Consider the following 27043-nt stretch of genomic DNA (forward strand, 5'->3'; position numbering starts at 1 on the left):
AAATTGCCCAAATCTTGTGATTTCAGCATATCAACAGTAATTGTCCACTGATTTCTGTAGACCTTCACGAAATAACTTATAATATCTAATAATAATAATAATAATATATAATATATATCTTCCAAATAAGTAAATGCAAACAACTGTTTTTACTTTGGAAAACAATGAACAAACCAGTATCATAATACATCAATCCCTCTTTAAAAAAAAAAAAAAAAAAAAAAATCAATGTATGAATACGAAGTACAAAGTAAACACCAATCACTGGTTAATAAACAGTAATCAGGGGGAAAAAAAGCTTTTGTTACACACTGTAATGCAAAATTAAAATTTATCCAATTAGTCGATTAATGGGCGGCACGGTAGTCGAGTGGTTAGCACGTCCGCTTCCCAGTTCTGAGGTCTCCGGTTCGAGTCCAGGCTCGGACCTTCCTGGGTGGAGTTTGCATGTTCTCCCCGTGCCTGCGTGGGTCTTCTCCGGGTACTCCGGTCTCCTCCCACATTCCAAAGACATGCATGGCAGGTTAATTGGGCGCTCCGAATTGTCCCTAGGTGTGCGTGTGTGTGGATGGTTGTTCGTCTCTGTGTGCCCTGAGATTGGCTGGCAACCAGTCCAGGGTGTCCCCCGCCTACTGCCCAGAGCCAGCTGAGATAGGCGCCAGCAGCCCCCGCGACCCTTGTGAGGAATAAGCGGTCAAGAAAATGGATGGATGGATGGATAGTCGATTAATCAATTAAATAATCGATAGATTAATCTATTCTACAAATATTCAATAGTGACAGCGCTATATGGGTCATTGACGGATAAATTTGTCCAATGATGCCAATTTTATGAATTATCATGTGACACGAACAAAAAGAAATAACCAATTTGGGGCTTTTATTTTGAAAGGCAGGAATTTGTATCATCCACAAGACAGTAAAGAAGCAATTGAAGCAGATTTAGGTTTGGAGATCATGTGCTATGACATGGGAAAAAAAATGTTATTTTTTTTTTCAACATTGTAATTTTTACTTGTGTAGCTAGCTAGCTAGCTAGCAGGCTAGCTAATAGTTAGCCTCATATCTTTAGATGTATGGCCTAAATTATAGAGGTCCTAAATTGTAGATAACAGTGAAATCGTAGATAATAATATATATTTTCTGTGTTTTATAATAAATTAACTATATTGGGTCAAGTGAAATTCTTTATGTAAGCTCCATTTTTCATGAATTCAAAGAATTGCCTTTCTATGCATACATGATGTCTGTTTGTCTCGAATATTAGGGCACAGGAACGATCAGATAAATTACATCTGCACACATTTAAGTCATCAGTTTTCATTTAATCAGGGTATATATATGGATATATAATAATAACATGATTTGAAAATCTGTATAATACAATTCAAGTGTCTGGTTTGTAGGTAAATGACGGATCAATCTGCACTTGAGCGGGAAATAATTTTCATTTTAAATTTCAACTTCCCCTCGAACGAAATGGTTCTTATTTCTCCGAGGATTTGCATAACGAAACCATAATTCATGCTGGCGGGGTTCGTGTTTATCAATTCGACGTGAAGGCGTTCGTTCGCATTTGCCAATACTGGAGGTCAGGCAGAGTGGAAAGACCAAGCGGGGATCTGCTTATTGTGAGGTTAATAAATGAGCAACGCTATCAACGAAGTGTGCATTGCATACACACGCACGCGCACGTACACAAAAATGAAGGCCATCTGGAAGTGAGCTGCTTTGCGTTTCATGTTGAAATTTTAACTTTGCACACAGGGGTGTAATAATTTATGAGACAGAACGGAGCCAATGTTTATGTGGCAGCTCCTTCTGGGTGCCAGAGAGTCAAACATAAACTCTAGTGGATTTTCTAAAACTCTTTCAAAGCTCATCTGGGTTTCTTATTTGTACACGCACACACACGTGAATGTTTATAGTTAGGACGGTGAAAGCCAAACTTCTGTTATCCCCCAAAAATGCGAAGCTAAATCTGTAATATTATTATGCATCATCAAAATGACTTGTGGACAATAAAACCATGTACAAAAAAAAAATCCATATTTTAATGACTTATTACACACAATGTAGTGAGCAGAGCAATGTGTCGAAACACAATGTGTTGAGACAAGAAAGACCATTAAGACTGTTTAGGAAACCATTAAGACTGATTAGAGAACATTTAGGAAACGCTGCAACCTTGAACGAATCCTGACGAACCTTGACGTGAAATCATCCCTCAGTGGGAAAAGGCCTTTAATGATTTTTCTTGTCATGAACATGTTCAAAATATCCTTGTGACAAGAAAAAACATTAAAACTGTTTAGAGAACCATTAAGACAGTTTAGAGAATGTTTAGGAAATGCAGACACCTTGGAACGAACCCTGACGTGAAATCAACATTCGTTAGCGTGACAAACGTTCATTTCTCAGTAAGATATGGCCTTTATTGGTATTTCCTTGCGAAAAGAAAAAAACCCCATTAAAACTGTTTAGAGAACCATTAAGACAATTTAGAGAATGTTTAGGAAATGATGACACCTTGGAACGAACCCCAACATGAAATCAACGTTCGTTAGTGCCAAAAACATTCATCCCTCCCTGGGATATGAGCTTTAATGGTATTTCCTTGTGACAAGAAAAACCCCCCCATTAAAACTGTTTAGAGAACCATTAAGACAGTTTAGAGAATGTTTAGGAAATGCAGACACCTTGAACGAACCCTGACATGAAATCAACATTCGTTAGCGTGACAAACGTTCATTTCTCAGTAGGATAAGGGCTTTGTTGGTATTTGCTTGAGACAAGAAAAACAGTTTTGAGAACCATTAAGACCGTTTAGAGAACGTTTAGGAAATGCTGCGACCTTGAACAAACCCTTGGTTCGCGTCACAAATGGTCACCCTTCATTGGGATACGCGCTTCATCTGCTACATTTTCATGACGCCAGAGTCGTTATGATGACAAGGACACCAAAGCCCTTTTATCAGCACACCACCAGCGAATTATTTTCTTTCTTCTCCTCAGGTCTGACTGTTGGTGTTTTGAGGGCTGTTCAAGCACGCGTAGCAGGTATTAAGGCTGTAGATTACTGTAGCATCGAGCCGAGCCTTCGGGCAAGCCGCTCCAGCTTTGCGGAGCCATTATTCCAATCAGCCGCAATATTGGATGTCAAATTCAGAGTCGGTCATAAAGTCTGCAGTCAATACCATACGGTGTACTTGCTTGCACTTTAAGGGCATAGCACACACTTGGAGAAAAACACAAGATCGGATTGAATGAGCGGAATAATTAGCCCATAGTGCCAAAAGAGAGGCAATTGATCACATTTTATGATATAGCAAGAGCCGAGTCGTACCGGGAGAGGCGAATAAAGACAAACATTCATCAAAACGTGACATTGCTTTCTGGGAGCCTCTGGCCGAACGGTTTGGCGGAGCGCTTTCTAAAAGGCTTATTATACTCGACTCCACACACAACAAAAATGTTTTGAGTCATGGCTGCAAGGCCGTCGGTAGACAGCCCTCCAAAGTGTTTTTCCAATAACAACGTCTCTCGCCTAATACATTGCCACATTCAATTTAAGCAGTTCACACAAAAGCTACAAAAATGACCGGGAGAGAAAACATTTCAATGACGTTAACCTTGATTTCAACAACAACTACTCTTACCTTCAATCACACAGTGAAGGTGCTTTTTTTTTCTTTTTTCTTTTAGGGTTCATTCAATGTAATAGTTGAATTCATGAATATAAAAGTAAACCATTAAACAGGTGTTACTGTTATGTCATCATTCGCTCATTTCCCACGTTTCTCATTTGTTGCGAGGTTTCTCTTTCTATTATTTGATGACATCTTGTTAGACTCGATTCTCGATTGGTTGAGGAACAGAATCATCTTGAGATAGCTCAGGTAACGACCAATCGCGGCTCTTCTTGCGAATGTCACAACACAGAAAACAGGTGAGCTGCATTTGGTCGTTAGCTGAGCCCTGAACAACTGTGATGTCATTTTCAGTCGACAGAAAGTGACAAAATGGCCGCCCAATATAAGGTGGATTTTTCTGTTTAATTCCTATTACACAAACAGAATATTAATCAGTCTGTGGACCAGTTGGGGCTCATTCAACATATTGAGAAGTTTTGTTTCTATTTTAGCTGTAAATGTATTTTTCTTTGCATAGCTAGTAAAGATTAGTCGTAGTAGTGGTAGTCACCTTTACTTTTTGACAGCTAATGGCTAACGCTGCTCACCCTAATCACACCCTTAAAAAAATTAAAAAATATTGTGAGCCAATGTCATACTGAAACGCCAATTTGTCATCATAACTTTGCGTCAGCTTGAAGATCATCGGTATGTTATGGTCCAGCAATTTTTATGTACAAATTCCAGAGCTGGAAACTCAACAATCACAACAGCGTTTGAAGATTGTGCACGATAGGAAACGCTAATTATAACACACACGTCGGATCACGTATCAGAAATGTAAAAACATAACGAGAAGACGTTTGCAGAAGCGTTTCTAGCCAAGCGTATCACATACAAAAGTCAGGTAGTCATTCGAGAGACAGATGGTGCTGCGGATGATTGGACTGGACTACACTGACCTATTTGAAAGTGTTTATTTTTATTTTTTTAAATACATGAGGCTTCTCTACTACAGCGCCATGTCCGAGAGTAAAGTCAGAAATGCAAAATATGCTTCAGTAATCTGCAGGAAGCTTATCGGCTTGATGGCAGCGAGACTCTTAAGCGGCTCGCCGGCTTGTGAATTACTCACCAATAAAAGTGCCAGGCAAGGTTTCTTATTACACAAAGCCGTAGAAGCAACTTGTACGCGGCAAACGCAATTTCCCACACGGGAAGACGGATGTCACGCAAAATGAAAACGTCAAAGAAAGTAAAGCAGTAACTGAGCTGAAAGGTAATAAAAGGTGCAGGATGACATCCGATGAGAAAAGGGAACGTTCGCATGTGACAAAATGATGACGTCTTGATGTGGGAAGGTCGTCTCACGAGGCGACTTTCTTCGAAAGCTCCTTCGTCATCGGAGCGGAAAGAAACCATCTTCCATTATTATTCTCCATCGCAAACTGCATCATGCGGAGAAATGACGAGCAAAAAAGAAACCAGCAGTCCTTCAGTGAGACTTGTGAAGCATCTGAATGACATGGGACGCCATATTTCCTTACAAATAACCTGGCAAGGAGGCCAGGAATAAAATGGAGTTTCGGGTTGCTGAACACCGATTAGGTTTCATTTGGCCACATTTGTGATTTCGGGATGAAACAGGACGCAGAAGGCATGGCAGAAATGATGGCTGGCTAGATGAGGGCAGCAAATTATGGGTCACTTCTAGCGTGGCACTGTCTACTCTAAAACCTGCTGTCGTCCAGAGTTTCTCAGTAAGACACAGTTTCCCTGGAAAGAGACATTATTGTGACACAACAGTGAATATACTCGACGCATATAATTCAACATGAGTCTTCTCCAATCTTTAAACTGTCGTCATATTTGGGTATGACTGATTGATGGGCCATCCAATTGAATCCGTTGATTTATTATGATCAGCTGATTTATTGTATTTAAAAAACAAATTGATGACTGTTTTTAAAACACATTAACACACAACATAGGACAACAATGATATTCAACCATTAAAAAAAATGCACAATTCTTAAAATTATTATTATTATTATTATTATTATTCCCTCTGTTAATTAGGCATGCACCGGCCGATATTAGATTCTGATGAATGGTATGAACACAAATTCCGTGATATCACAATCAGAGGGTAAATACAGCAGCATTTTCTTAATTGAACACAATCTATTTTATTTGTAAACACAATATAGAATATTTATGACCGAAGAAAGGTGTACCAAATTTTTAGAAGTCTTGCTTACATTTTTAGTTTTATTCTTGTCCAGTGTCTTTGAGTCTTTTGAAAAGTGCTATATAAATAAAATATTATTATTATTATTTATTTCCATGTTACATTTAAATAAACAAGTATTAAAATTCTTCTGTTTTACTTCTGTAGCTCACTGGTGAGCTATTTTTAGAACAGGACCGTGGGTTACTCATGTTCTCCTGGGGCTAACTGGTACCTGCTAAACCAACCCCCTTTTTTTTTTTTTTTTTTTTTTTTAAAGGACATTGCACATTAATCAGAGCATAAAGGCGTCTGCGGTTGCAATGCTTCTCATCTTGCTTCTTCCCTCCTTAATTCAACTCAACTCTGTAATCAGCCAATCACACTGATTAATAAGTTATCATTATTTAATTCTGCCTAAAAAAAAAAAAAATCCAAATTGGTCGGGCTCAAGTAATATTAATTGTTTTTCGCAGAGAATGGAGAAATTATGTAAAAATTAGTGAGTAAAAGTAAGAAGTAATCAGAAAAGCAAATATGTGCAGAGCGGCAATCTACTTAAATATGGTAACTAAGTATTTGTACTCCATTACTTCTGACTACTGTTCCCCAGTCTCAAACGGCCCACACAGAGGAGACTGCAGTGCTGAGAGGAGATAGCCGGTAACCATTAGCAACTGTGAGGAGAATCAGAACGTAATCTTTGGACACTGTTATCAGTTGGTGTCCAAAAATTGGATCGACATGTCTGATGAACAATCAGTCGGACGACTTCTCAGCTTGAGCTCATGCTCTCTCGCTCTCTTTTTTTTTTTTTTTTTTTTTTACAACAATTATGCCTTTTGACAAGTCACTTTATAAAATTAGCACAGCCCACATGTTGCTGGTCCAGATGGCCGCCGATTGCTGTTTCGACCTTTTATAGACTTTGCACATATTGTTTATAAAATTGAGGCCTTGACACCTCGGGGCTAGCGGAGCTCAACGATCATCGACCGACAAGAAAAGCGATGCAAACTGCAAACATTCTCAAGACATGAGGCATTTACGACACTCCTTTGTTGAAGTGTATACTTGTGTTTAAAAAAAAAAAAAAAAAAAAAAGTCTCCCTTCATTGCACACTACCTCCTCACTCCCAAAGCTTTGCCATGAATTATGCATTCACATTCAATATGTTGGCAACCACGGAAAGCAACGGAACAGGACACTTCCTTTGTCAGTCCCAGTAGTCAACACTTCTTCCTTTTAGCTCCAAGCATCCTTTCATTAATTTACTCTTCATTTAGGACGGAGTAGAACTTGTTTACTAAACAGTCTCGGCTGTCGCAAGTTTTGCTCAGAAGAACCTATTAGAAATTGATTTTAAAATTGGATTGTTTTGAATGATTTTTTTTTTTTATCTTACACTAACATGGTAAAATTTGATTGGACAAAAAAAATATCTCGTCAAAATTTGGCACTAGCATGCGCAGCACCAAGGCACAAGTTACAAACTGCGCTTGCTAGCTGGCGCTGCTAAACATCCTGCACATCCTCTCCTCTATGTGAATTAATCCTCACCTCTGTGGCAGGAAAATAAACTACAGTTCTATCAAGCATTCTGACTAAAGGTGGATGAGAAGTAGGCTCAGCATGTTGCAAACAAGAAAGAACAGATGAAGCCAATGCTAATTGCTAAGCTAATGTGTCACCGAACAGAAAAAGTGCTTTGGTGTACAATACACTTTTCATAGAAGTCTGGCATGTTCTAATCAATAAGTGTGTTTTCCTTTAACAAACATAAAAAAGAAAAAAAAAATCAATAATCAGGGCCCAAGATATCCATTATAAAATGAAAGTACAGTTTGTAAAAACTTTGGACAGAAGGAAGAGGCTGATCTCAAAAAAGCAAGTTCCCGTCTTCTTCCAAATTTACAGTGTTGAACAAAAGCATGCCTCCCCCAGTGGCAAGAAGTGGAATTACACCCCAAATACTGAGTAACACGTGGACAAAACAAATCTGCGACATAGCAACACCACGATGGGGGTGGGTTTACTTCATACATTTTACATGATTAAAAATGGTCCTTTTTAATTAGTTCAAGCTGATAACTGAGTACAGTCCACATGTGATAAAATGAAGATGGAACGGAAGACAGAAGCAGATGGCAATTTTCTTTGGCTGCATTTGGATAATTAATGTTTGGCTTTAATTTTATGATTAAAGGGACTCGGATTCACATAGACTATTTAATTTGAAATTAACCTTTAACCAAGTGTATTTTTACAGAGTTCAAAAGGTTTTTGTGTCTTACAGTGTTGTGCTCACTGTAGGAGTTCATCTTGTTCATAAATGCAAAAATAGAATTTACTACTTGGCTGCAACTAGTTTGTGAAAAAGAAAGAAGACCGACATGACATCAGTAATGGGAGGTTAAGTTTGAGTGTACATCCACACTGTGCCAAAACTCCTCAGGGATTCATTATTCTTCTCAGTATGACACTGGTGTCCAAAGTTCCAAACTGTTGAAAGTTACAAACTCACAGGCAACTTCTCATCCCATTAAAAAATAACGTCTTGAGGAAAATAACACTTCATCGATCATCATTTTTCACCATAGTCAATCAAGGGAATCTAGTCAATGTCCATCCCTAGAACTAACCAATGTTTTTTTTTTTTTTTCACCCTCTTCTTTCTCTCCTATCATGTACCTTGTCTGGTTTCCCACAAAGCGTGAAGCTGGCAGAACAGTTTGAGTCTCCAGGGCAGCAGGCAAGACGCAAGGGGAGTTAATGGGGGGAGCGTGCGGCTTCTATTACAGGAGCAGGATGTGGGAAGCTAACAAGGCGCAAGTGAGCATCCCGAAAAAAGTTGCTCGTGTTGTGCAAGGTCAAACAAGAGCAATTTGAGCAGTAAATGAATCCAGCGCAAATGTGAGAAGGTGAGCGGATTTCTTCATTGGGCTCGCTTTTCTTTGGAATTAATGTATCTGCAAAACAAATGCAATTTCCTGGCAGGGTTATGAAAATGGATGGATGGTTATGCTTATGGTTTCAAAGTAGGTTTAGGTTTTCAATGTAGGATTTCAAATCAAGGTTAGGGTTTCAAAGCAGTATTTGTATTTCAAAATAGGGTTAGAGTATAAACATAGGGTTCCAAAATAGATTTTCAAATTGGGTTAGTGTTTCAAAGTAGGATTTAACAGCCTTGAATGCAAGTTTCAACTTTTTATTTAGCAAATGGAAAACCCAATAGAGAATGCATTTTCTGTTATCACAAAAACTTTATTAGTTTCATACACATACTTTGTGGTCTGAGCCATAAAGGCAGTCGACACTTGCCATAACTCAACTTGACTGGATCAACCTCCGTTTGGATTTAAACTACAAAAGAACTGGAACATTTCGAAACCTAGAGTAAACAAAAATGAAGGATATCAAGCTTTCTTTTTTCTTTTTTCTTTTTTATCTCAAGTGTATGTTGTGAATATAGACTGTCAATTTAATAGTTGAAGTTTCCAATTGGCATCCTAATGAATAAAAAGCAACCTTGCTTGACTTCAACTCATGCAGAAAGCACACCGCAAAAACACCAATTATTACTTCAAACCTTTAATTCAACACATTTACGTAACTGCAAGAGTGTGGAGAAAAGAAAGACGACGGAAAGCAATTTGAGAGTGATGAAATTAAAGACTTCAAAAATAAAGTTTGTCGTCTGGATTCTGGGTGCACCGGGATTTTGTCCGCCTGATGCAATTATTTGCGATTGTGTTGTTACACTTGAACACCCTTGTGTATTTACATTTCTGCTTAAATTACTGTAATACAATTAACATATCTGTTGGCCGCAGAACGGGGAAGTGTTTTATTTGCCAGCAAAAAAAAAAAAAAAGAAGCTGCGGATATGTGGATTAAAACAAAGCAGCATCCAGGGAATCGAATCCGCAACCTTTAGGTTGGGAGATGACCCCTTGATCGCCTGAAGAACATCTGAATGTGACAGATTGACACTTATTGTGGCATCTACTGTCTAATGTTCAGGAGTTTGACAGCACAAACTTAATTTGTTCTGAGAGACTGCTGGCGAACTGAAATGTTTTGCAAACTGAAGCAATATTTGCCTTTAAAATGAATGGAAATAGGAAGTGCGAGCCAGCCACATAACCAAGTTGTTTACTTTGCTTTTATGTATTTATTTAAAAGATGTATTGAAATTAGTTTCCTAAAAGCTGTATCACTTGAACTTTTCACTTTCTTTAGAGCCACACTGTAGGATTATTTACAGCACAAAACATAGATTACAGAAATATGTTGACTTATGTAGCGAACTGTGAGCAAAACACAATTGAAAGTTCTTCATGTGTGCCAATTCTGTTCGTGAACTGAAGCAATGTTTTTTGTAATATAACAATATAATAATGTCATTGAATATCTTGCTTGTACATGATTTGTTAGTGAGTGTGTTTCTAATACTTTTCGCTAAAATAGATTAGATAGGATCAGATGGGCTAGCTGCATGGCTATAGATATTTAGCTAGCTCGCTAGCTAGCTAGCTGCTAGAGATAGATAGATAGATAGATAGATAGATAGATAGATAGATAGATAGATAGATAGATAGATAGATAGATAGATAGATAGATAGAGACAGCATTACAAGTGCTGTAAAAAAAAAAAGATTGCTTAAAAAATATGCAAACTATGAACTGCAGTACAGAGTGGTAGCAATGTACTTCATAATTAATGTGGTACTTTGTTTTTCATCATATAACAACCCTATTCTCATTTAAATATCTGCTCACGCGGAAAAAATGGCTACCATGTTCCTGTCATGTCAGATATGGACTTTGCAAATACAAAAGTGGAGAACAGAACTGAAACAGTTTAGCGCTGGAAAGTGCTAGCTAATGTTTGTCTTCGCTTGGCTGTGTTCCAAGCTCACCCAGGGGAAGGATGAACCCAAATTTACTTCTGGTGAGAATCCTCCAGAGACGCCGTGCCTCCGAGACCGAGCTTATGGTGCCTTAATTAGGATGCATTGGACTGACTGTGAGAAAATGCGTTCGTTTGTGTGAGCTTTCTACAGGATCTGTTGAAATGTTTTGGTGTATCTGTGAAACAGAATCTGGGGTGAAAATATTTAGATGCAAATGTTGTACATTTCTAAACAAAAGCGAGACTTTTAAAAACTACAGTATGATATACTTGCTCCTTTTGTATTTGTTCACCTATAGCAGAGAAAAAAAATGTTTAACAAGTTAACATTTTTAATTAAAAAAAAAAGATTCAAAAATTGGCCAATTTTTGCCATTATTTAACAAATGTTTGAATGTTATCGTTGTCTTATTTTGTAATGTGTAAATGTGACCAAAATCTGCAAAAAAAATTAAAAATGTTTTGGACAATTATTGTTTGTTTGAAAGTCATCATGCTTGTTTATGTTGTACTGTGAAAAATATCAGCAAAAATCGTCCAATTAAAAAAAAAAAAAAAAGCTAGTATTGGCTGATTTTAATATTAATTACTATAACCTACACGCAAAAGTAAATACAGAATTCCAATGTTTACTATATATAATAAATTCAAACACAATGTTTAGTATGACAATGCCTTGCAATAATCTTTTTTATTTTAACATAATTGTCCCTCACATGTAATCTTTTCGAACGAGATTTTCTCATGGCTTGCAACACAGTGGCAGTGCCGTGTCTCATCATCATTCCCGAAAAGAAAAAAGAAAATGTCAATATTTTGCTGCGAGTGTGTAAGCGCGTGGCTCTGTTGACATCAATAGAGCTAATCTGGTTCAGAAGTTGTCCATTATCTTTCATTCTCTGCTTTCACGTCACCCCGTTGAGTCGATAACACTTTTTCTACAGCTCAGGCAAAACTAAAGGTGAAAAGATCCCATTGAGTATGTTGAGGTTTCTTGAAAGGAACGGTCAAGGCATCTGATATTCATCTTTTCAATTATCCTTTTACAAAAGGAAAGGATAACGTGAACAATCATCTGGTTCCTTATGATGACTTTCATGTGGAACATTCTCAATGTTTTTTTTTTGTTTTTTTTTAGCTGCAACCAATGTGACATTGAATAATTAAATGTCACAGAAACACACTTTTGGTGAATGTAATCACATGCTGGATGTTTTTTCTGCTTCACCTGCCTGAAATGACAAACATATATTTACGTATATGCGGGGAGCATCTATGAATAGAACACATCCAGAAAGAAGCAGCAATTTGCGTTTAAATTATACATTGCATAGCTAAGATACTCCTCGCTCCTAATAAGCCTCATTGAAATCTCACTTACTTTATTGTCCCTAAGATTATCTCATTATCAAGATATTCATTGGCACCAATGACAGTCAATGTGGAGTGAAATAGAGCCCACAGGGTAATTCAAGTCGACACTTTAAGATGGTTACAGAATGTAATTACAGCTTGCGCTGATAACTGGTTGATCAAAAAGTGAAGCGTGTGCATGAGGTTGCAGAATGTCCGTCGTGCGCTCTGCTCGAATGAGTGAGTTGCTGCGCCGTGTGTGTTCAAGTAGCTGTTGTTTGAATGTTGATAGCTAGTATAATCTCTATGCTAATTTCTGTGAGCTCCTCTTGAGTGTTTCGCATTATATGTTAACATTACGTTAGTGGACTTTTGTTTGATGATATTACATGGTTTGGTTGAACATTTTGGTGTTTGAATATCCAATTTTTAATCCTCTTTTTGTTTTAAGTTCTACTTGTATGTGTTGCTGCTCCTTGTGGGTTAAAGTAGCAGTTGTTTGAATGTTTAGAACTAACGTAATACTTCTGCTAATTTCTGTTAGCTCGTCTGGGGGTGTTTCGTATTATTTGTTAGCATTACGCTAGTGTACTTTTTTTGTCTTTTTAAATTTTTGGATAGTTACACTCGTGCGAATCGCGAGTCTGTTTCCCAATGACTATTTTTACATATTTTACGTTGTATAACTACTGTATATATAAGCATGACAATTGTTACGGTTTTTAGCGTTATGTGTGCTTTTCTCTCTGTCATAGTTAGCACTTAGTAAACATGTTAGCATGCGATTGGCTAACCGCTATCTCATAACCTTAAAAATGTTTAGTATTGAGCTCAGCCGTCTTGTTCCTTAAGAATTCCGAAACAAGTCTTGGAAAATTACAATATGACACTTTGAAATTCAGATTGCACATTTTGTGTCATGTAAAGGTAATGCTTAATTGATAAATGAGTACATTTTTCTTGTTTATCAATCAAGGAGATGTCTTCAAATGTGCTTGTTTGTGTGCTCGTCACAGTCAGGCATGTCAATGTAGCTGAGTGCTACAATTTAACGGTCCTGCCAGTGAAGAATTTGATTATTTTCATGAAAGAGAAGTCACTCTTCCAAATGGTCTTTAACGTCATATTATCCTTTGAGGCTTCCTGGCTAAGGTCTTGCGATATTTACTGAGGTCTCGTATGCACGAAGGTGGAATGAACTCGAAAGTTATGCACAACTTTAGGCATATCTTTCAGCAAAAATAGTCAAATCCAAATGTTAAAGCACATTTTCAATGAACTCTCCCCTGTGGAATACTTCCCAGGCTTTATTTACACCGACACCCTTCCATTTTTCAAAACTCAATTTGACATTTCTGCTGACTACAATGCAATGAAAAGCATGTACCGTATCTCCAAATGCCGTAATGCAGTGCAGGGATGCATGACTTGATGTACATGAAATCAATATCAAGAAGTCAATTTCACCTGCACTTTCATTCGGTTTTGTTGTGATTCTCCATCTAACGTGTCATGCGAGAGAAAATAATTGATTTGCAAAGCCGGGAAAAGAAAGAATAGACAATGCGATGCACACTTAATAAGTGCAAGAAAGTACTTGAAAGTATTTGAATACTCAGTTACCAAATGCAGATACTCAAAGATGTGTCATGTTTTAATCAAATATTGTTCAAAACAAAAACTTCTTTTGAACATGGCAACATAAGACTTGCTATAAACATTCTGCTGTAAGCACTTTCCCGCACTTTAACTTAACAACCCCTCAGTACCGCAGTGGGTTGTCTTCTCTGGCAATTGTGCTCTCTCCAAGGTATGTCTTTAAGTAAATCTCCTCAGGTTTTTAATTAAATCGCTCGCGTTGAAATTGCTCGGCTTCACGCTTCCTCTTGACCATATTACAGAGCATAATTTGCAGTCAGCTTTCATGCCATACACAAGCCACAGTATTGCAGATAAAAAATAATAAATATACTTTGAAAAGAGGCTTCAAGTTGTTTATTAGCTCTCTTAGTTGAGGGTTACTGACAAATGTTTATTAAATGTTGTGTGTTTAAAGCAACTGCAACGTCTCCACTCTCCGCTAGCTTAATGCTAACCATTAGCACCTAAGTGGAGGTGTTGTTATCCTTTTGTGAAGAAGTCAAGTCAAACGTTTTCTTGTCTAAACATGGCACTCTGATTAATATTGCGCTTGTGGATTCTGAATTAAGCAGCAAAATCCATCTCATGGGGCGGCCATTTTGCTACTTGTTGACCGAACATGACATCACAGTGCCTCACTTGTTTGCTCGCTTTGGTCATGTAATGTTAGTAAGCCGAGAAAGTGACAAAAACTGTTAATATAATAATATTAGAAAATGCAATTTCTCTTCCATTCCTTTTAATGGGAAAGATGATTTAATATCTGAGCACTTTGACTTTTGAGTTACAAGCATGGTCACGGAGGAAATTAAATTCATATCTCCAGTTCCGTTGACCAAAATCCTGACCTAAATTCTGGATTTGGTCCCAAAGGACGTCACACCTGCCGCCCACATTTCCTCACAGAAGAGAACACATTTCCTTCCGTCATCTGCAACCTTTCGCTCCCTCATCCTTCAAGTTAACTTATTTGGTTTACTCATGTTTTTTAATGGGGTAAACCCTTTAAATGTCGTTTAGCTTACATGATCATTTCCTCTGCGACACTTGCTTTAATATGCAGAATGTTTTGATAAATATCAGTTTAATCTGTGTGTGTGCGTTGGAAGTTGATTTGAGCTGGTGGAAATGCATTTTCCTAACAGCGCCTGCAGGCCAAAGCAATCATGCCCTGCAAGAGCTTCAAAACGAGATTAGATTGAAAAAATACATTGTTTAAAAAAAAAAAAAAAAAAAAAAAAAAGTTTAGGAAAAATGCCCCTGGCTACGTGTAAAGAAAAAGAAAGAGAAAATGTGCCAACAGTCTTTCATCAAGGCCAGAGAAAAACACATCTTGCTGCGTTCACTATTTAGTTTTTGCTCTCCTTTACGACTTTAATGTCCTTTATTGACAAAGTAATAACGACACTTGCAAGGAGGAAAAAAAATAAATACGGCACAATGCTGCTTTCCATGAAGTGCAGTACATGAAGTCAATATCACCTGCACTTTAAATCTCAATTTTGTACGGAGCCCCTCTGGTGTCAGGGTCTGAATTTTTAGTTATTTTTTGCTAATCTGTACCCACAGTTTAGTAATCTGTACCCACAGTTTAGTAAACCGTACCCACGGTTTAGCACTTCTGTGGCGTTATGTAATACGCATGCGCACGCAACGTTCGAGTGGTTGCTTGACAGCAGTATTAGCAGCGAACAGCTGCTTTTTTTTTTTCTTTTTTTTTTAATCTTAAACGATTTTGGCATCTTAACGATGCATTCAGATGAATGGATGACGGAAAGATGAAGTTTCTTTAGCCAAGTATGGCGTATTAATTGCGGAGCACAACAAAACAAACGTTGCATGTGCATGCGTATTACATAACTCCACAGAAGATCTAAACTGTGGGTACAGATTGGTAAACTGTGGGTACAGATTAGCAAAAAAAAAAGAAAAAATTCAGACCCTGACACCAGAGGGGCTCTGTAATTTTGTCCTGATTGTGTTTGAAGACACACTGCCACCCGCCATGTAACAACACATTGACTGGGCCAATGCATCAGCTACTATATCACTGACTTAATATTGTGAACACGACTATGAAAAGCAAAAGAGGCACTGAACCCCCGAGAGAGAAAGAGAAAATGAAAAAGGAAAAAAAAAAAAAAAAATCCCGTTAGGGATTGATTCAGTGGTGAGATTTTTATCGACACCTTCAGCTAAAATACTTCTTTTCAACTCAGGTTCATGCTAAACGCTCTTTCAGGCAGGAAGGTGCTTTGAGGTGCACTGAAGACACTCACGCGCAAACAGTAAGAAATCACGTCGCGGCGCTGCCGTTATCCCTCTGAGCCAATCCTCAAATGTTTCCTTCAGACTCCACTTCAATAATCGCCAGGGGATTTTTGAGCGCTATCAATCCCTGGCAGGCTGTGTGAGGCGCTGATGGGTGTCACCTTCACACAAGGCGTCCCGAGGCTTCCACAGCAAAGTGTGTGGGGATGGGTGGGAGGGACGGTATTTGCAGCACTGGAATCATGAAAATGTCATCGTATTCTCCTTTGAAAGGATAAGATTGCTGAGATAGTGACGCCTACAGGGATGCGCTATACAGTCCTATATAAATTTGCCCAACTGTACGGCCACGATAATGCTTATTAAATTAGTAATGATGTCATTACCTCCAAGCTAGTTAGGAAAAAAAAATGGTGTGTCTGTGTCAGTCTACTACTGGGAGAATGCTAGGCGCTAAGCTAACTTGCTGGCCAAACACTGTCCTACCACATCTCCTGTAAGTCAAGTATCGTTGTCAAACTTGTCACTAAAGCTGGACAAGGAGTAGCTAATCCTGTACACGCCGAGCAAGAAGAAAGAAAACAGACAAGCCATGCTAACCGCTAGGCTGATGGGAAATGTAGCGAAACAGCAGAAGTCATTTACGTGGCATAGTGCACTGTTGTACATCTGCGTTGAACATTCTAAACAACTGTGAACAGTGATTTAGCAGATAAATTAGATGTCTCAGGAGAAAATAATACAAGAGCTACATAGTAGGCACACACGACAATACAGCCAAAAACCCAGAATCAATACATTATCGCACGTCAGTCAGGAAGAGGAGACTTTAATCAAGGTCAAAATTATAGCACACGAAATGTACTCAAGATACAATTTACCGTTTTTATCAATTTAGCTTTTCTAAAGGACAATATAACCAATTCAGAAATAGCTTCAGTATACGCTTATTTATATCGCAACAGATATCGTTAACGTAAAATGATTCCATTTATATTGTGATTTGAATTCCCCCCCCCCCAGCCTTAGTGGTGTTGATTTTGATGTTTACATCATTATCACTCCACACACAGCCAAAGAAAATGAGTTTACTCCTTTGTGCTACCGTCTATATTCTCAAACACTCTTTTTGATTTTGTCCACTTGGCACTCAGCAACCCTGGATGACACAGGCAAAAAAAAATATATGGGTATGGAAAAGCACTTGCTCCATTTACAAAGCTAATGCGGGTTTTTAAGACAGAAGGCGAAGCTGGGAGGCTAGAGAGAGAAAACACTTAACATACACCTGCCACTCGCAACTGCGACCAAAGTGATGAATTAGGGTGGGTCTACACATTGTTCCTTTAGTGAACATGACATCTACCCACAATTTAACTTGTAATGCTTCATAGTTTGGACTAACGGACCCATGAGGCGAAGATACACTCTTTCTCCATATCGTTTTAGATAATCAAAAGCTTGAAAAAGCAAAACATCCACCAGATATTTCCAAACCGTGTCTGAAGACTGAGTTTTGTCACAGTTTTCCAAAATAAGGATAGACCGATAATCGATAATTATGGCGCCGATCATGGGCATTTTGATGAATATCGGTATCAGCCTTTTTCAAAATCTGACGGCCGATAAAAGGTAAAGCTAAAACCATTTCAATTTCACCTAACCTTTTGTTTTTGTTCGACATTAAAACAAAGAAAAGTGTTTCCAGTTTCCATTAAAAAAACAACATTGGGAGCCCCCTGAACATTTCTTTTTATTTAAAATGGAGTATATTATCTAAGATAAAAGTAAAATCTACAATTTGAAAAATCTGAAAATTTTTCAATAAGCATTAATGTTTTAAGATATTACAACAAAGTCAAGATTGGCATTTGTATTTAAAAAAAAAAAAAAGACAATATTTTTTCCCCCTTTTTACTGAAAATGAATATCGGCTTCAAATATCGGTTGTTGGCCTCTTTGACTACTAATAATCGGAATTGGTATCAGCCCTGAAAAAAAAAAAACATATCAGTCGATCTCTATTCCAAAAGTTCCGTCTCAGAACAAAAAGCTACATTTACTTGACATTGTCTGTAGATGCCAGAAGATGGTGGCAAAACACTATTTTTCTATTAGACAGGGCTATGGCCTGACTGATTGAAACTTTTAAATTTTAACAGCATCTCCTGGCAATAAACTAGTTTGCACACTTGCTGGCCTCACGTTACTATTTATCATGCCAAGCCCTATTGTCGGCAATTATTTATAGGTTGCCCTTTAAAAAAAATAACAAGCCTTAGAAAAGTGTGGCTAGTGCTCTTTACCTGATTTTAACCATCAAAACAACAAAAGATGTTGAAGAATGTATCCTGAACATGCGCCAATCATAAAACAATGACATTATATCTCGAGCAGCTGCCCATGCACATCGTTCAACATCGCAGTTCTGCTCCCAAGGTTCCATTTTCGACGAGTTAAGAGGTGGAACGTTTTGATTGCATTCATCCTGCAGCTCGCCTGCCTGTAGCGTCTCACTCCTGCCTAACCAAATTAGCGTCATCACACACCTGCATTACATGACGGGAACCGGCGATCGTGGCACTTAAGCCGTGACGACGACAGAACATTTTCACGGGGAACAGTCATTATGTTTGCCATTGTCAGCGTGTGTTACTTTTATGACAGTGATGTGAGACAGGAGCGACCAGTTAGATCCCATGAATACAATTTGTATTATTTTTAACCAGAGGTGGGTAAATTACAAAATTTTGCTGGTCTGTCATTTATCATTCATCAGCACCTTGGGCAACCTTCCGTTGTCATCAGTTCGTCATTTTTTTCAAGCCAAACAAGCCTGTAAATGTTAGACGCATCAGTCATCACTTCGTCATCACTATTTTATATTCACTTTAATTCAAAATTTGGCCAGAGTATGAATCATATTTGACTTAACTGTACACTACTTAGTATAGAGGGGAAAAAAATTAATCGTTCATGTTTTTCTAGTGGACTGGGTAGCAATACCTTGAGTTAAGGCGCACTCGACCGACCTAAGGCGATTCGACTTTACAAATGTTACGCCCGGTCCGCCATTTTGGCCCCGTCCGCCATTTTGGCTCCTCGTACGCCTTTTAGCCCGGAGTGTTTTCCCCTCGTCCGCAATTTAGCCCTTAGCTAGTGCTAGCGCTTGTGCACTTGTGGGAGTATCTTTGGCTTTTTCGCCCTCTTTTTTTTCCCCATCATGGCCGAAAAGAAGAACGCTATGTCTTTTTTCAATGTTGGTCCAGCCAAAAGAAAAGCAATTATCATGGAAACGAAACTAGACATAAAAACATCACAGAAAGGAGAGGCACAGACGAACATCGGCAAAAACTTGGGCTTCAATCGGACAGCATCTTGGGTTTTTTTAAATTAATTTTTGTTTTTATTTTTATGTATTTTAGATTTTTCATGCAAAATATTTTGATGTAAATATAGACTTTAATGAGGAAATTCAGCTTAAGTCGAAATTCGGGTTACATCGCTAGCGTAGGAACGTAACTCCGACGTAAACTCGAGGACTCCCTGTATGTCATATTCATATTCCCGCCATGTGTGTTGTGATTACAACGAGGGATGAAATGAGGGGACGGGACTCCACAGGGAAGTGAATTCCTGCTGGCAAAGGCACAGCTAATTTATACAATGATCACATACTGCGTCCTATGAAAATATGCACGTCTAACTCAAGGCTATCATTTCCAAACAGCCCGTGTTGAATCAGCACAACAAGAACGACGCTATTGTTATTAACTTGACGGAGAATGAAAAACAACTTTTGTCTTTGTGTTACTTCGCATGGCGCGCGAAATGCTACTTGCTATGTAAGAGCCAAAAAATAAAAATAAAAAAAATGAAAGGACGGCAGCTTGAGGCCTTCAAGCATGAACTTGTTTTATTCATCATAGACTGATAAAAGATTTACAATCTCGGCATAGATTTTTGCGTCAGGCCCTCAACCCTTAAGGGGAGTCTGGGTCCTCCAAATGTCCAAGTTGGCTTTTTGAGGCGCTCGCAATATTAGAAGCGCCGTTCTACGCTTGCAGGCTGTTCCGGCGTATGATGCTCATCGGCAGGCGGGCTGAGACGGAGCGTCAGTCAGAAAGTGTTGAATGATCGCATCACAGCTCAACTGTGGAGACTCACCGGGCCGATTCGACTGGAAACTTACGGAAGAATTGTTTTTGGCCCCCCAAAAAATAGCAAGAGAATTAAATCATGATCGCTGCTTGAGAGACTGCTTATTTGATTACACTTGGAGTTGTTATTATTGTTTTCCTTTCTAGGGCATAATCAACAAACGGCTAATTAATTTCTCAAGATAATAAATAATTTACTCAGTCTGTTTTCTGAGATCTGTTGTACTGATGAGGAAAATAAAAGTACAATGAGAACTGCTGCAGGCGCGCAATTGAACACATTTGCATGCAGTTGATTTATAGTAATTTATAAGCCCAAAAATTCTGCAATAAAATGCTGATAAATCTACAATATACATTTTCCATGAAAAACTGAGGGTTTCTGCCCTCCAAAACAAAAGGAAAAAACCCCACAAAATATTGATAAAAAATTTGCAAAAGCACAGAACAAAAATGCAAACTGCGCACACACATACCCGAGCCGATATTCAAACCCAAACAACTGAAGAAGCATTAGCAGTAGACACACTAACCTTACATGCCCCCGTGCCGCCCTTTAGTCCATTCCAATTTGGTAATTTAATTAAAGCCTATTTAGAAGGAAGTACATTAAAAAAAAAAAAAACATACATAAAAGAGGCTGCGAAGCAAATGCATTGCAACTGAAATTGCCTTTTAATTTGCGGCATTCAAGTGAGCTCCCTAAATCTGCACTGTCGCCTTCATTTTAACTTTGGCTTGTAGCTGAAGCAGAACGAGCTGCCCGAGTCCCATCATGAATTGAAAAAGTCATTGTGGCAGCTGTGCAGGAGGCTCAGAATGACTAAAGCGCAGAATATAAACATAAATGGTAAATTGATTTTTTTGGAGGGGGGGGGCAACAGCTGACATAAACATAATGCTTCAATGCATTTACACACGTGGGATGATGATCCCATTATTTGAATAGATCTTGCAATTCAGCTGGGTTAAGATCTGCTGCACAGGCCACAACATGACTAATTAGTTCCATACTTAGCAGGCAGCATCTGCTCAGTATGGAAGCTTCATTCTGCAAATGATTATTCAGTTTTGTTTTGTTTTTTGTATTGTATCTTCACATACAAAAGTGTATTATCCATCATCCAGGCGAGGAAAATCAAGCAACCCGAATAGACCAAAGATAAAATCTGTTGATGATGGATCTCAGCTTTAATCATTTATAGGGAAAAGTGTCAAAACAGAACAATCCAAGGAGAATACAAGAACTGTAGAAAAACATTGGGGCTCTAAAAACATAATCATTCTCAAAAGATAGACATAGACGTGTGTTTGTGGCAACGCATGGTGATATTTAAATTGCTATATCAAACTGTTGTCACTAACATCGACACATCATCCCAAAATCATGTTCAATCGCTAATTAAGGGTGTAAACAAAACAAAACATAACAAAATTAATATACTCTCATTGTATGGTACTTTGAAATTGTTGCTAGTGCTAGTAGCTAGCAGCTAGCCGCTAAGTGAGGGCCCCATATCGGCTGTTAAGCGCCGTCAGACTTCTTTTCAAAGGTAATAAACACACAAGAATGATTACATACTTTGATGCTGAGAGCCTGACAACGTTGCAGTTCATACAGATCATTTTTAACAAAACCAGGCTTACACAAATGTGCCGCTTAGTTGACCCAACAAAATCCCAATTGTGGTTCTGACGTCGATTTGTCTTGAGAAGAAAATGTAGTTTAAATTTAACTTAAAAAAAAAAGTTGGTTATCTAAAAATAATCATCTGAATACTGAATTGTTCAACACATTTTTCAGAAGGCTACCTGAATACCAAAATATTTGATACTTGCAGCCCTACTGTAAACACTATCACTTTCCTGTCTTTTTTCTCATGTTGTGCATAAACATCCCCGCTTTGAAATAATATGGAGGACAAGGTCGAGCTGGCACCGTACATGCCGCTCGAACGAGACGCTACCACCATGTGCGCAAGACTGACTAAGCACAGACGCACGACACTTGAACCGAGGATTACGGTGTTCAACTCGCTTAACTAATTACACCTTGCGGAAATGTGATTAGAGCGGCAAGAGTAAGAAGGACACCGACAGAGACGCACCAGGTTGTTAGAGCATGTGTGCGCAAGCTCAACGGCTAATAAAATAAAGAGGAGACTCTTGAAGATAAACAGGAAGTCTGGCTTTGGACCTTCATCCCTGTTCAGCCAGATGGACATGTAATCGAAAACCGCCATGTGGCGGAACAGGGAAAGTAGATTAGCCTTGTGATCCAGGTACTGATGTGAAAATGTCCGAGATACGCGTTACTCTCAGCATCCACAGCTTTCATTGGGTGGATGCTGAGTAAGGATGGATGGACATAAGAATATATTAATTGGTCGCAGCAGCAAAAAAGGTTGTAATTTAGATTTTAATTGGGAAAAATACAGTCATGACATAATTAAATTGACCCCAAAAGAATTTGGCAGTTGTGCTACTCTTTATGGTGTGCCCGGTTTGGCCACCTGGGGGCCGTATAAAACAATCAGACGGGAGATTATTGGATATTTGCCTTGACAAATATTGACAATTCCGAGCTTACATCACAAGTCAAAATGGCGGTCTAACTCAGTGAAAGGAAGCGCTCCGCTCATTGAAAAGCATCGGTCTTTGGATAGTTGTGATTTGATTTGTGACGATTATTTTGACTTTAAAATGGGATGAAATGTTTGACTATTATAATAATCTGCCTGGTTTGTATGCTAGTCACAGGCAAAAGCAATACACTTTAATGTTTGTTTTCCCCGCGTAAAGGAAGCACTTGCATTGTGTTGCAGTGGGGAAATATCAGAAATGCCCGGATGTTCAGAATTGTCAATAGCACCCCCCAGTGTTGCGCCGTGGACCGGCATGACTCAGTACTGCTATACTGTCTGCTTGAATGTTTTTTGCCCCGCTTCTGTTCAGTCCATTGCTCAAAGGGTTATAGCGCCGCAACAGAGATGCTATTTAGTGCTAGCATTAAGCTAGTTTAAAGTCAGGCAAGTGAAACACTGCATTATTACATTACATTTCTGTTTTTGGTATTTGTTTAAAGAAGAATTGTTAATTTCAATATTAAAGGATGTTAGCGCAGGACACCAGCTGTGTGAAAACAGTGATCACTCATAGTTAGTGGTATTTATCATAAATAGCATTATTGCACTCATTATAATCCCTTACGGGTAAATGTATCCATCATCTGTACCAGCTATCCTCAGTTGAGTCGCTGGTAGTCGAACTCTGGATTCGAACCCCCCACCTCAGTTGTCACGATTGTCAAGTAGATTTGATGACCACTTGGTCACCATGCCAGCCAATTTGATATAGGAGGAATAACAATAAAGAGCAACGTATGCTCGAAATGACCACCTATTCACACATGACATCATTTCAAAATTAATGAATAGAAACGTCTGCTAAAGTTTTGATACCGATTCGTTCAACTTTCAGCTTCCCTCGTTATTCTGGTCTTACTCATTCCAGCAAGTGCACTGAGATGCTGACAGCCTTTCCCACGCAGCATCGGTGGGACGGAGCCAAGTGTACATCAATGACAATAGGGCAATTAAAATGGGCAGAAATATCACAGTACGCGTGGGAACCCCCCGTGGAAAAGTCCACAGACAGCAAGGACATTTCATAGTCAGCGGGAGGGCGAAACGGCGGTTAAAACCTTAAAAGTAGGAGCTTGCCGTCATGCGACGATGAAGCGAGCATGTTTAGCCGTGCCTACCTCACCCCATCGCGGCTCCATCCTTTCCACAGCACGCCTCATCCTGGACACACACAAGCAGCATCCTGCAGCGCGCTTATCACGCTGACAAAAACACGATTGTGAGCAGCACTTGCCTTGACGTAAGCGGCGTCGACCAATGGGCGTTTAAAGCCGCAGAGCGCTCGGCCAATCGCCTCACGGCGTCAGCGGAAAGACCCGCCTCCCGCCGGATTCAGACAGCAAGGTAGATTGACGACGTGCTGGCCCGCCTTTTAAATAATGTACAGCCTCAACAAAATTATTAGAGCAACACAAAATGTAAGGTTTATGCCACTGCTGTCATTTTTTTCCTTCAACGGTAGTTTATTTAAGGTGAAATTTTATTTTTATTATTAAATATAATAATAATGACAAGAATTATTGTTTTGTTTTTAAGTGTAGCTGCTCTTCTTGGGGGCAAAAAACTTCCAAAATAGAAATAGTACATCACGTTATTTCTTTGTAAAGTTAATAATTGTCATTTACTTCTGCACACAACTGTAAAAAGTTTGACTCTATCTTCAGGAAAGTGATTTTTCAGCAGGTTGTGATTTCACACGAAATGTTACTGGACTGTTGATGAATCAGTGATCTGTGGACAGCCTTGGTGAGATAAATAGACCAATATTGTGATGATATAAGACACAGAATCATATTTTAAGTGATACATGGAAACAAAGAAGAAAAATCCAGACAGAAAAAAACAACAACATTTATTGCCTTTGATTAACAATCATGTAACTGAACCAGCCTGAAAGCTTCGACAAATTCAGGAATTGACTACAAATTCAATTATTATAATCTAAAAAAAATGACAACTTTTATTTGAAAAATATTTTTGTTAAAACTTTGATACAAATGTATTACTATTACCAGTTTATCTTGGAGAAAATGTACACGTAATAAAATAAAATATTTCCTTATTTTGTTTACTTGTCTGCACACCAGGTGCCAAAATATTTTTGCTAATCTAAAAAAAAAATAAATACTGCATGATTGTGATTTTAGCCAAAAAAGCATTTCACTGCCAAGCACGGTTATTTTTACATTAAAAAAATAATAATTGGTGACAACTAAACTGTGTCAAATATAATTCCAAAGCTCAATTCATTTTTTTTTTTTTTTACGCATGGGATGGAAGGAAACAATTATTTGAAGAGGAAAATCTAATTCCATAATCCCCACAGCAGCAAAACAAATAAATTTTTGCTATGCCTTCCAATTATTAATAACTTGTTTGCTTAGCATGATCAAAAATCCAAATATATGTAATGAATAATACAAACTTACAGTGGAAATTGGATTTCTTGTCACATCCTCTTTAACTTCCCTCTACAACATTTAAACATGCTTAGCTGCTCACGCAACTTCGCATCCTTTCTACAGAACAACTTTCTTATCATCTTTTCAGTCATTTAAATTCAAAAGTCTTGAATCTTTTACTTCCTTAATTGGACCTTTGCGAGTATTTATATTTATTTTTTTCCCACGGAGGTAATTACAGGACACTTCTTGGAACAGTCTCCTCCTGTTGCTGTTGGCTTAACTTGTGGGAATTGTCTTGCGGGGGCCACTGTGGTTTCGCTAGTTGAATGTCTTGCTCTATTTTAAAGGCTTTCTTGGGGGAATCGGCCTGCGGGGGCCAAACGACTGATATCTTGCTGCCCCGCGGTTTGCTCTCATCAAATGATTTTGTCGTTTCAATCTCACCACGGTGTGTTTTGTTCCTGTCAATTGAACTGAGGCTGCTTGTTGAATATCTCCATTCGAGTTTCGGGTCTGGCGGGATGGATCCGCCACTTCCTGCGGGAGCTTTTTGGCCGAGTTCATTGTGGTACACCCCTTTGGACTTGAGGAGTTGTTTGTAGTGGTGCAGGCAGAAGAAGTGTCCGTGAAGAGAGACGTAATTTCCCAGGCTGCAATAGACATGAGTTATCCTCCATTCGGCGCAGCATGAAACGGCGCGTTTGTGTGTAATTTGAGGACAGGCCACGTTTACCTTAGTTTACTTTTGCATTGCTCACAGAAGAAACAGGACTTATGGTACTTTTTTCTGTCCACTATCCATCCATCCATCGGATAAACCCTCCTTCGACACACTGTGCAGAGCTCCGACTTTGGAACTCGAACCTGTTAGGGTGGGAAAATGAGAATACTCATAAATGGTTGGATAAAATGGGTTAGTCCAATTTGTATTGGATTACTACGTGAGCACATGCATAGCAAAACATGCATTGCTCATCTGCAAATTTCTACAAAATGCATAATAGACGAGTATGTCTCATGAAAAAAAACATACAAAATATAAAAGGGTCATTTTTATAATAATATAGACATCCTACTGAATGTCATTTTGATTATTTGAATTATTGACGTTATTATTTAAACCATAATTAATCGTTTTGAAGAACAAAAGACTATTTTAAAGTAATATTTTTCAACTTTTCAATGCCAAAATATCTACCTAGTGTTCCTATAGTCATATATAAAAGAAGAAAAAAAAACAAAAACAAAAACGGTTTGAACTGGAAAATTTAAAAGTATGTGCATCGATATCCGTATCAAATCGTCTTTTATTGGAGAGATATATATTAAAAAGGAAATGGAACATTTATAGTACTGACAAGTTCATTCATAAGTATGTAAAATGACAACAAAAAATTCATTGCGTCATACCCTCTAGAAATGAGCCGTAACGTTATTGAATCGAATCGTAATCCCACTCATTTGCACCAAATTGAATTGTTACACTTTCAAATCAATCCATACTTGAATCATTTTGCACCCCAATCAAATATATATATATATATATTAGGGGTGTGAATTGCCTAGTACCTGACGATTCGATTCGTATCACGATTCACAGGTCACGATTCGATTCGATACCGATTAATCCCGATACGAATGGTCACGATTCGATACCGATTAATCCCGATACGAATTTATAAGTCGATTGTTGCGATTTTTTTTCATTCATATTTAGAAAATACTAATCAGTAAGCTTGTAGAGTGTAAGATTTATATGAAAATGTATTATTTATTTATCTGAAATTTCA

The 27043-nt window shown here is 38.3% G+C and overlaps 2 protein-coding genes across 5 annotated transcripts in view; both read right to left on the minus strand.

Annotated features, from left to right (window-relative positions):
• Nucleotides 1-24076, minus strand: part of b3galt1b (UDP-Gal:betaGlcNAc beta 1,3-galactosyltransferase, polypeptide 1b) — a 29046-nt gene extending 4970 nt beyond the window's left edge. The window contains exon 1 of one of the 4 annotated variants that reach the window (XM_077537591.1): nt 23967-24076. The gene's annotated coding sequence lies outside the window, so the exon portion shown is untranslated. Of the gene's footprint in view, nt 1-3659; nt 3796-23906 lie in introns of those variants that run through there. The other 3 variants (XM_077537593.1, XM_077537594.1, XM_077537595.1) reach the window with 3 other exon arrangements.
• A 1680-nt stretch (nt 24077-25756) lies between these two features.
• xirp2b (xin actin binding repeat containing 2b) overlaps nt 25757-27043 on the minus strand; it is a 61761-nt gene continuing 60474 nt past the window's right edge. Inside the window, exons 12-13 of the mRNA XM_077536545.1 lie at nt 25987-26117; nt 25757-25903 (exon numbers count right to left, since the gene is read on the minus strand). Of these exons, the coding sequence (XP_077392671.1) occupies nt 26026-26117 (92 nt within the window). The 3' untranslated portion in view covers nt 25757-25903; nt 25987-26025. The remainder of the gene's footprint in view (nt 25904-25986; nt 26118-27043) is intronic.

This window comes from Festucalex cinctus, chromosome 11 (assembly GCF_051991245.1).
Source record: "Festucalex cinctus isolate MCC-2025b chromosome 11, RoL_Fcin_1.0, whole genome shotgun sequence".
NCBI classification, from domain to species: domain Eukaryota; kingdom Metazoa; phylum Chordata; class Actinopteri; order Syngnathiformes; family Syngnathidae; genus Festucalex; species Festucalex cinctus.